The sequence below is a fragment of the Gossypium hirsutum genome, chromosome D13 (genome assembly GCF_007990345.1).
Source record: "Gossypium hirsutum isolate 1008001.06 chromosome D13, Gossypium_hirsutum_v2.1, whole genome shotgun sequence".
NCBI classification, from domain to species: Eukaryota; Viridiplantae; Streptophyta; class Magnoliopsida; order Malvales; family Malvaceae; genus Gossypium; species Gossypium hirsutum.
Genome location: NC_053449.1, coordinates 7,347,520 through 7,358,470, shown reverse-complemented (window position 1 = coordinate 7,358,470; position 10,951 = coordinate 7,347,520). Strand labels below are relative to the sequence as shown.

Genomic DNA, 10,951 nt, shown 5'->3' with positions numbered 1-10,951 from the left:
TTTTTGGCAAGTTTGGATGACGAAAATTCTAGTTCAGAGCAGTTTGAAAAAGACTGTTATCTGGAAATAGCCCGATAATCTAGATCAGTCAGAATGGGAAGAGCTTAATGAGAAGGCCCTATCTGCAATTCATTTGTGCCTCACGAATAGTGTATTGTAGGAGGTGTTGATGGAGAAAATGACATCCGCCTTGTGGAAAAGGTTAGAAACCCTTTACACGACAAATTATCTGGGTAACCGATTGGTGTTGAAACAATGGCTATACACGTTCTGTATGGAAAAAGGTAAGCACCTTAGAGGTCACATTAATCAATTTATTACTCTTTTTAATGATTTAAAGAATGTTGAGGTTCAAATTGATGATGAAGATCAGACTATGCATTATTGTGCTATTTACCCCATTCATATAAGTTTTTTAAGGGGACCCTGATTTATGATAGAGATAAACTCTCGTTCGGGGATGTGAAGGGTCACTTTTTGAGCAAAGACAAACTCAACAATGAGTTTGGTTTGGATAGCAAGTCAGATAGGCAAGCCTTGTTTTTGGTAGCATCAAGGAATCGAGACAAGAGAGTCGCTACTACAAGAAGTTAGATTACGTTAATGCAGATTGTTACAAACTACGAAATAAGAGGGTTGTTGAGAGTAATGAGCAAGAAATAACTGATGCTAATTTGGTCGATGACAAGGGTTATGACTGGTTATTGGTGTCTATGATCGAAATGTCTAAATTTACATCCGAATAGATCCTAAACTCAGGGTGTTTTTTTCTACATGTGTCCCAACAGGGACTGGTTCTCCACATACGGTTCAGTTGAAGGTGGAGTTGTGCGTACGGGGAACAGTTCATCCAGTACGACAATTAGTGTAGGTATTGTTCAAATCAGGATACGCGACAGAACAATTAGGACACTGTCAGATGTCAAGCATGTACCTAATTTAAGGAAGAATCTCATCTCCTTGAGTATGTTAGACTCGAAGGGTTGTAGAATTAACATTGAGTCAAGTGGTATTAAAGTGTCTCATAGGGCTCTCATTCTGATGAAAGATTCAAAGACTGGCAGTCTTTATGTTCTGCAAGGATCAATAGTGATTGGTAAAAAAACAAGTCCCTCGTCAGTTAAGGAGTCAATGTCGACTCATTTGAAGCAGAGGCAATTTGATCGTAAGAAGGAAATATGTATGACTATTTTGAATAAGACAAGTTCTCTTTTGGGTGCAGGATTTGGAAAAATAAAGCACTGCATTCGTGGAAAGTAGACCCAAGTTAGTTTTGATTTGGTAGTGCACAAGTCGAAGATTAGAAGTCTTGCAGTTTCAAAGTTTAAGCATGGCTTGGACTCTGTTAATATCTTGCAAAGTTCAAGATAGGCCTGTGGCGGGCCCAGAAAATAATGCATTGTGGAAAAACGAGTCAAGGTAGAGATTTGTGGAGTATGCCTCACATTAGGTCAAATTAAGACATAAACAAAGAGCGACTTCGCGACGAGGAGCCATGTGACGTCACAACGATGAAGCAGGGGAGAAGCAGAAACGATGTCGCGAAGACACAATAGGGATGTCGCGAGGTGGCGACGTGTCATGCAATTTTCTCAGTTTTATTCTTCCAGTCAAATTCTGACCATTTGTCCCAGTTGAACTCTGATTAGTGTAGATTATTTTAAAATTATTTGACCTACAAATTTAGTCTATAAATAAACTCTTTTCTACCCTAGAAAAATTAAACCATAACATATTTAAGTATTACCTTTTACAAGCTTTCAGGAAATTTTGTGTTTAAGTTTTGATGATTCTTATTTTCGGGTTTCGGGGTTTAGTTTTTATCTCTATCTTTGTACTATTCGTTTTTGCTGATTTAGTAAAATTATCTTTGCTCGTGGTTTTTTTATCCTCTTTCGAGGGATTTTTCCACGTAAAATTTGTGTGTTTGATCTTTTCAATTTCTTCATTATTTTTCTTGTTCGTTGCTTAGACGAGTTAATCCATACAGATTCAAACAACACCATCTATTATTATGATATTATAATAGATTTGGTTGACTTTTATGACTTTAATTGACATAATCGAACATCGATTATGAATTAAATAATATAAAAGGGTTATTAATTTTAATAGTTGGTAATAGATCGATAAAACCATCCTAACCGAACCTGAAACTGATGTAACCAAAAATTCGAGTTAAATTAATTTAATCAAACGGCTCAATTAAGTGGGTTAAATAGATGGAGGTGTAAGTTGTGTTCAAGTGTATATTTTTCTTCTGTAATGTTTCTTTCATTCAATAAATTTCATTTGATTTCCTAGAAAGGATGTTATATATAAAATTTATTTGAGGGTATTAATCTAATTTAAATTATATAAATATGTTTTAAAAATTCAAAAATTTTAAAAGAGTATAATAAAAATTTTCAAAAATTTTGAAGTTGGCCTTATTAAGTTTTGTCATTGTTGGGTTCTCCGTTCATATGTATAGATTCTTTTTAATTTATATTGATTTAAATATGAAAAATATTTCGATTATTACCAATGTTTTTAAAATTGAATCCATAATCAAACCGATTTAATTGGTCCATTTGATTTGATTAATTAAATTATTAAGAAAGTCTTAAAAAAATCAAAATGCTACCTCACCCGATTCAACCGGTCTGTATTGGTTTTTGGGTCAACTGATTCAATGTCCTTCTCCAGACCAGCACCTCAACCAATTCTCAGTCCAATCATTCTGATCGACAGATCTAGTTCAAACAACCTAGCTAATTACTAGTCCATTTGTGCATTGTACTGATTAATTTTGGTAATAGTTTTATAAATGTATTGATTGTAATTGTAACTCTTGTTTGTACATTGTATTGATGATTCTTGTTGTAATTATACATATGTATCAATCGTGATTATAATTGTAATTTCAAACCAATTTTAAGAATCATTGAAAAATTAAAAAAAAAGGTTGAATCAGTTGAATCTCCGATTCTAGATCAGTTCAAAATTAGAAAATATAATTTTTAATAATTAAAAAATAAGAAAAATATATTTAAAATCAGAAAAATTAGGCAAATAATATATTTACAAAAATTGAAGGTGAAAAATAAACAAAAAAACATAACTAAAAGACCCCAAATTTCTTTAAAAATAATAATAACAGATTATTAAAATTTTTGTACTTTTATAATTCCACCGTGGAATTTAATATTATATTCACATAAATAATATATGTCAAATTTTATTCATCGTTGTCATGATAAAACAAAGCTACTTTGATCTACCGAATGGGAAAATATGTTTGGAGAATGAAAAAGGAAAAACAAAAGTTGGAAGTGCAAGTCATATCCATCCATAACCAAAACATTATAAAAGAAGAAGAAGAAGAAGAAGAAGAAGAAGATATCATTATATAATTACTTTCCAAATGCTGTGCTATGGGTGCACAATGATGTTTCGGATGGAGTTAGATAACCCACCAACTAGAAATTCCAACCCTAAGACAAGTTTCTTCTTCACCATCATCATCCTATATTTGGCCAACCACAATGCAACCTCAATATCTGTTGAGAAGGTGAGCTAAAACAAGAAGCTTCAAAAGGCTTTTTTTTTTCTTTACATTTTCCAATCCAATATATATTATAGCAAAAACAGTGGATTCAGAATTTAAATCCATCTATTATTTGCGTAAAATTTGACTTTGAATTTAAATTCAAATTCGTTATTCGAAAAAGTAAAATGAATTACATTTATTATCCAAAAAATAAAATAAATTCGAATAATGAATATTTAAAGTTCACGGGTTAATATCGGTGTAAGCTCTAAATAATAATTAAAATATTTGAATTTAAATATTATGTTAATCCGGAAAAAGAAATTGAATATATGTATCTATCTGAATTCGAACTACACCTAATTCCAGTTGTATATAAAACCCCCTACACATGCCATGTTTTTCGTAACCCAAAAACCCTAAGAGACCTCTTTCACTCTATTGCAACACAAAAACAATCTTCATCGTCACAAAATGGCCTCTTTCAATTGCTTTACATTGGCTTTCTTCATGGCATTGTCATTTTCAAGCATCAACGTTGGCCTAGCGGCTCGTCACCTCCTTCAGCTGCCCAATCTGCCACAGCCGACGATCCCCACATTGCCCACAACGCAACCATCTTTGCCATTTCCTAGGATGCCGTTTCCCACTACCCTTCCAACTTTGCCTATTACATTACCGCCATTGCCGAACATGCCTTCAATCCCAACTATGATCCCATCTATCCCATTCTTCTCTCCACCACCTTCTAAAACTAGCCCTTGAAACATTCCTTTTCTTACATGTCGCTTGATAGAGCATATGGATATCACTCGTCTTGTGTGTTCCTTTATATACTAAAAACACTATAGCTTTTGTGTGTCTATGTTTCAATTTCTTGATGCTTCTATCGATTTCTTGTATGTGGACATGGCAGTTGTTTAATTGCCTATTTATTGGTGTACTTTCGGGATATATTCCGGCATATGGATTTATCAACACTATCTTTCTTGTTTATCATAGCTATTCTAGTTTTATGTTGTTTTCTTATTTCTTTTTGGACATCATCTTATAATTTTATATATACTAGTTTTATCTTAGTCGCGTGCTTAGGATATTATAATATATAAAAAAGTAGGTGTGACAAGTAAGGTAGTTAGTACCGTATCGATAGATGCACCATTTTTCTATTAGTATTGGTACGTGCCAATATCAATCTATTTCGATATATCATCACTATTTAAAAGAAAAAAAAAAGCTTAACATACATATATAAAATATATTTAAAAATATTAGGTGAATAAAATTAAATAAAGTTCAAATATAAAATATACATCAATTAATATATAAAATATTAATTAATAAACTTTAAAAATAGAATTCTTCAATCAATAAATCCAAAATAAATTTTAAAAAATCATCTCATAACTAAACTATAATTTAAGCATTCAGAATTTAACCTAATTTAATTAAAATAAAAGTACTAAAACCTAATTTAATTATAATTAAGGGGCCAAAAATAGAATTAAACCTTAATTTCTCCTTTTATTACATTTCCTGGTAATTAACGCCATCCTCTCTATCCTTTTATATTTAGTTTTTCTTTTTTTCTTCTTTAGTAATCTTAAGCTTTTTCAGTAAGTATTGCTCTGCTTCTTCCCTTTTCTTCGTTTTTACTCTTTAAGTTTACAAGTTGTGTTGTACTCTTTTAAAACGTCAAATGGGAAGGAAGCTTAACGATAAGCTTTATCGATTTTGGATTTCAGTGATAAAGTGGTGAGAAACCAGATGCTTCAAATCCAGTCTAACTGGTAAAATTAACCGAAATATGACTGGAATAGTTAGTATTCGACAAAATTTACAATGAAACGAAATTTAAGGTTGAGCTTTCCGTTTTTTATTGAGACAGAAGGATCGATACAAAATTGACTTTTATGGTGACAAATGAAGTAGGCACACCTTTTATCACACTGTTTGACAGTACAAAGATAAAATGAGAGAACAAAACACGAAGAGTTATTAACACAGTTCGGATTTAATCTATGCTTGTAGGCCTTGGCTAGACCTATTCGAGGGTCAAGTAGTTGAACCGGACTTAGACAAGAGTTTTTGCATATTGATCCAACTTCAATTCAATTTAAATAATAAAAATATTTTAAAATTTAAATTTAATTATAAAAGTATATAACATATCAATTAAAATATAATTTTTTAATATTTTATTTTTTTTAAATAGTAAAATGAGTTTTTTGGACAGATTAGGTTCACTCGAAAACATCCCATTGATGCTTTTAGCCTTGACTAGAGAAGAATTTCACTACTAAATTTTAAGTTGTATTACTTATTAAATATTTTTATGGAAAGAAAAGAAATTAATTTTTTGTTAGTATCATATTACTAATATACTATAGCTAAAGAATCTAATTTTAAGTTATGATAAAAAAAAATCATGCAATTATATATATTATTGACTTTTTTTCATACTTCTTTTTAGGTGGGTTGATTATATAAAATTGTACTTTTCTTATTTTATTTCTAATTAACATAATATAAAATCATATGTCATGATATAATATGAGTTTAATAAAAACAATATTAAAAATAAAAAATACAATTTTATGCATTATCTTATTTGGGTAACCATATGTATGGGTAAAATAAATCATATATCATTAAAATGATAATCACTTTTGAAAAGTGTTTGTAATAGGCCCAATTTGTCCGCCCCGTATGTAAAAAATAAAACCAAATACAAAATAAAAATTCAAAGTCCAAATACAGTCCAATTACATTAAAATTGTTAGCCCAAACCCAAATACACCAAGACCCAACCCAATAAATAGTGGCCAAATTACAAGGGCCCAATGCCTAGCCCTAGACCACGAAGCAGAAACCCTAGGAGATCCAGGTGCCGCTCCTCCTTCGCACACCAACCACGCTCCTCCAGCCCTCCCACAGGCGCCGCAGCAGGAAACCAGACCTCACCACGCGCGTGCCCCTCCAAGCATGCTCCTGCAGCAGAAGAAACAAGCAACAACAAAAAAAAAATGGAATATCAGCAACAATGACAGCAAATAATGAAAACATAATAGGAAAGTAGAATATTTTTTAATGTTATTTTCCTTTTATTTGGCTATAAAAAGCCATCAAAAATCTGTATGAAAGGGGGAGAGGAGAAATAAAAAAAAAGAAAACACATATTCGAAAATAAAATTTTAAGGTGATACTTTCGTTTTTATTTTTGTTTTATTTTATCATTTTTTATTTCGAAATAACATATAAAATAAAAAAGGAGGCCCTTTTTACCTTTTTCGCCATTGCCGGAGTGTTTGGATGCCCAAGGTTTGCATCGAAAAAAAAGGAGAAACTTTTCAGTTTCCCGACCGCCGTATACGGCGGTGCTGACGCTGGTGATCGATAGCCGACACGGTGGCCAATGACCGGACCTTAGGCTGGAGCCCGGAGAAAAGGGGAAGGGTTGAGAGTGTTTTTCAGTTTTTTCAAAAAAGAAGGGAGAAAATGAAAATTTTTGAAGAAATTTTGGCTTAAATAGCCTAGTGAAACGACGCCGTTTCACTCAACTCCCATGTGCCCAAAACGGCGCCGTTTTGACTTGGATCGGACCGACTCGACCGAAACCACCTAGGATCTGCGTGTTTTTGGACAAAAGGGGCTATTTTTGCTACTAATCCTTCCGATTTTGAGGCTGGTTACAATCAGATCCTATCCTATTTTTTTTTAATTTTGCCACAAAATCATTTTTCTCTCGATTTGGTCCTCAGACCGTTTAAAAAGGCAAAACCCTAAAACAGTGCGTTCCAAGGGTTGGGAAAAATTTCCTATTTGGTCCCTTCATTTTTACGCGTGTCATATTGGGGCCTTAATTCGTTCTTTTCTTTTTAAATTTGGATCTTTAATTTTATTACTCTCTCAATTTAGTCCCTTTAGTGTTTTATTTATAATTTGGGCTCTCAATTTTATTTTAATTTCAATTTAATATAGTATTAATTTATTATCAATTTTTTTTATATATTTATATGTATCATTTTCATCCATTTATTTATTTGTTTGCCCGTACATATATTCCTTTATTTTTTTATCATTATTATGTATATTTTTACTTCTTTATTTGTTCATATTTCTTTGCATTTTACTTTATTCCTATTATTATTATTATTATTTTGTTACTATTATTACTGTTATTACTATTACTATTATTTTTTTATTTTATTTTTACTACCATTATTATTACTATTATTACTCTTATTTATTTATTTACTTTTATTATTTGTTTATTAATGAATTATTATTTATTATAATAATTTTATTATTGTCGAAACCATTTTTTTGAAAAACAAAATTTTTTGAAAAGAGGAATCTACTTTTAAAAATGGAAATGGGGGTCACCACCGATCTTTTATTGAGGTGTGATCGGATCACCTTGAAAATAATTTTAGGTCTGCAAATTTTGAGAAAACAGGTTCGAGAGTCAGTTACGCACGAGGAAGGGTTAGCACCCTCGTGACACCCAAAATTGGTACCGAATTGATTGTTTAATGTCTTAATGTCGAAATTTTGAAAAGATTTTAAAATACGATCCTTTAAAAAGAAAATTCGAATAAAATGAATTGGATGATGAGACTCACTTATTTCGAGGAGATAAATTGCCACACTCAGTAAGTTAGAGTACGACAGTTCAATCTTCGAAATTAGGTATATCTTTTAAATTTTTAAAACTCGCGTGTTTTAATTTGAGAAAGATATCTGGTTATTTGAGTCAAACGGTAAGTTAAAACCCAGTAAGTTAGGGTTTAATTTCTTGAGATTTCTAAACACAAAATATTGCCTTTATCTTAAAAATCCTTAACTCGAGGTAGTACAGTTGTCAGATCCAGTGAGTTAGGGTCCAACATTTTAAAATCACGAGAAAATTATTTAAAAAATTACGATTTTATTTTAAAGACATTGGCCACCTAAATTCAACGAAGAAAATCGAGGCCCAGTAAGTTAGGGCACAATTTTCTCGAGAATCATTGGATGTAGGGTATTTTGGAAACTTAAAACTATTTTGATATTTTAGTAAAATACAATCTCTTAAACAATGTAATATGGTTAAATGTTTTCATAAAAAGTGAAAAGGATAATTCAAAGATAAAATGTACATCAATGAACAATAAGCAACCAATGAACAAATACGAACAAGCATGACAATAATAATTTCAAACATGCATCACATAAATATCAACATTGGCTAACAAGAGGAGGCTAATTAAAAGTCAATAAAAATTCACATAGCTCAATTGAAATATATAAGCTTAAACCTAATTTAAATAAATTAAAAAGTTGAAACAAATTTGAATGAATTAACAATGTTTAAAATAGGTTGTTAAAATGTTTGAGAGAAATAAAATATCTATATGATAATGTGAAATTAACAATGGATTATGTACGTATGTATGTATATATATGATGAACATAATTCAACATAGAATAAGTATATATATGTAGTATTATCACATAATAGTATTACTTGAAAGTGTATATTTATATAAATCTAAGATATGTAATGAGTGAATTTATAAAAAGCACACTTAAAATAAAATAAATTTAAGAAATATTAATAATAGTATGTCATAAAAAAGGGTAAATATATATAAATTTTTTTGAAAGAAACCTTAAAAAGATGCATGCAAAATAAAATAATGCATATATACGAAAAGCGGATATATAAAAATGATAATAAATATAATAATGATAAATATACATAGGATAATACTAATAGTAATAATGATAACAGTAAATTTGTTAATAAAAAAACTGAGTAATGAAAAGAGTTAAATCGCAATCAAAATCGAATTATTAGGAAATGAATAAGATTAAGCTAAAATGGAGGGCCATACTGCAATGCGCGAATTACATGGGGGCCGATTGGGAAATATCCCGCTTCCCCAAAACACAGCGTTGCAAGCTGGGTTAAAATGAAACAAAAATGAAATAAGAGATTAAATTTAAAAAGAAATAAAAGAATTGGATTGAAGCGCGCTTGAAAAGTAGAGGGACCAGGGTTGTAAATAACCCATTAATCAAAACACGTGGATCCCCCATGGAGCGGGTCGGGTTGTGAACGGATCTGGATCGATGCGACGCCGTTTTGGAGCCACTGGTCAGACTCCAAACGGCGTCGTTTCATACAACAGGCAAAGGTCAAAAGCCAAACCCTAAATTGGCAGCCACCATTTCATTTTTCAAAACGAAAATAAAAAACAAAAAAATAATAAAAGGAATCCGAATGCTCTCCTCTTTGCGCCGCTTCAAAATCGAAGGTCCCTCCCCTCTCATTCAACCTCGACCTGAACGGAAGAGGGATTCAGCGACGTACCGACCCTCGGTAAGATCCTTAAGCCCCTTTTTTATCTCTTTTTTGTTGTTTTGCATATATAGAAAAAGACAGAAATGAAAGGAAACCAAGAAAGGCAAAAGAAAAACCCAGAACAAAAGCAACTACAAATCACCTTTTCAAATTTTTTTTTTGTTTTCGATTCCTCTGAATATTTTTTTGTATACAATATGCCTCCTCCTTTGTTTACAATATTCGAATGGCCTTTTTATGGCCAGAATTACAGAAAAAAATAAAAATAAAATAAAATAAAAAGAAAATCTCCCAAATCCCCTCTGTTGCCCCTTTTCTATCATTTCTTTTTGCTGCCGTGTGTTCGTTGCAGGTTGTTTGTCCTTCTTGTAGGTACGGAGCAGTGGACGTGGAGGCGTGTGAAGGCATCGCGCGTGTGTGAGGCTAGGGAGAACGGCGCTGGGAGCTGTTAGGGTTTCTGCTTCAAATTTTGCATTGGGCTGCTTCGTGATTGGGCTAGGGTCTAGGCAAATTGGGTTTAAGTTTCAATGGGCCTTAGTGGGTTAGCATTTAAGCATTTGGGCCACTGGTTTGTAATCTGGACTTGACTATGTAAATGGGCTTTTAATTTTATTTGGTTTTTTAATTTTTGTTTATTATTTAATTTGGGCCGGGCAAATTTGGGTTATTACAATTATTATTATTATTTTAAAATTTACCTATTATTTTTTTCTTTTTTATTATATAGGTTGTATGTTTTAATTCTTTAATTCTTCCTTTATTATTGTTATTTATATCATCGCACTCATTTTTATTCTATTATGCATATCGGCATTGTAATTCATTTTACTACGAAATCATGTAACATTTTATCCGATACATTAATTTTTTTTTGAGATAAGCAATACTCCGTGTTTTAACATTCGAAAGGTCGTGCCCTAACTTACGGGGTTTCGACTTTCTCGATAAATCCAAATGAACAAACCCCTTTTCTACGTGAATCTTGAATAATCTCAGGAATTACGAAAAGATTGTATTCTAACTTACAAAATATGGTTGTTTTCTAAAACCGAGATAATCAAATATCTTTC

General features: G+C 31.5%; 1 protein-coding gene across 1 annotated transcript; it reads left to right on the top strand.

Annotated features, from left to right (window-relative positions):
* The first annotated feature begins 3,926 nt into the window (after positions 1-3,926).
* LOC107919403 (pEARLI1-like lipid transfer protein 2) lies at positions 3,927-4,528 on the top strand. The gene has a single exon (XM_016848875.2). The coding sequence runs from the start codon at positions 4,007-4,009 to the stop codon at positions 4,295-4,297; it is 291 nt and encodes a 96-aa protein (XP_016704364.2). The 5' UTR covers positions 3,927-4,006; the 3' UTR covers positions 4,298-4,528.
* Positions 4,529-10,951: the final 6,423 nt, after the last annotated feature.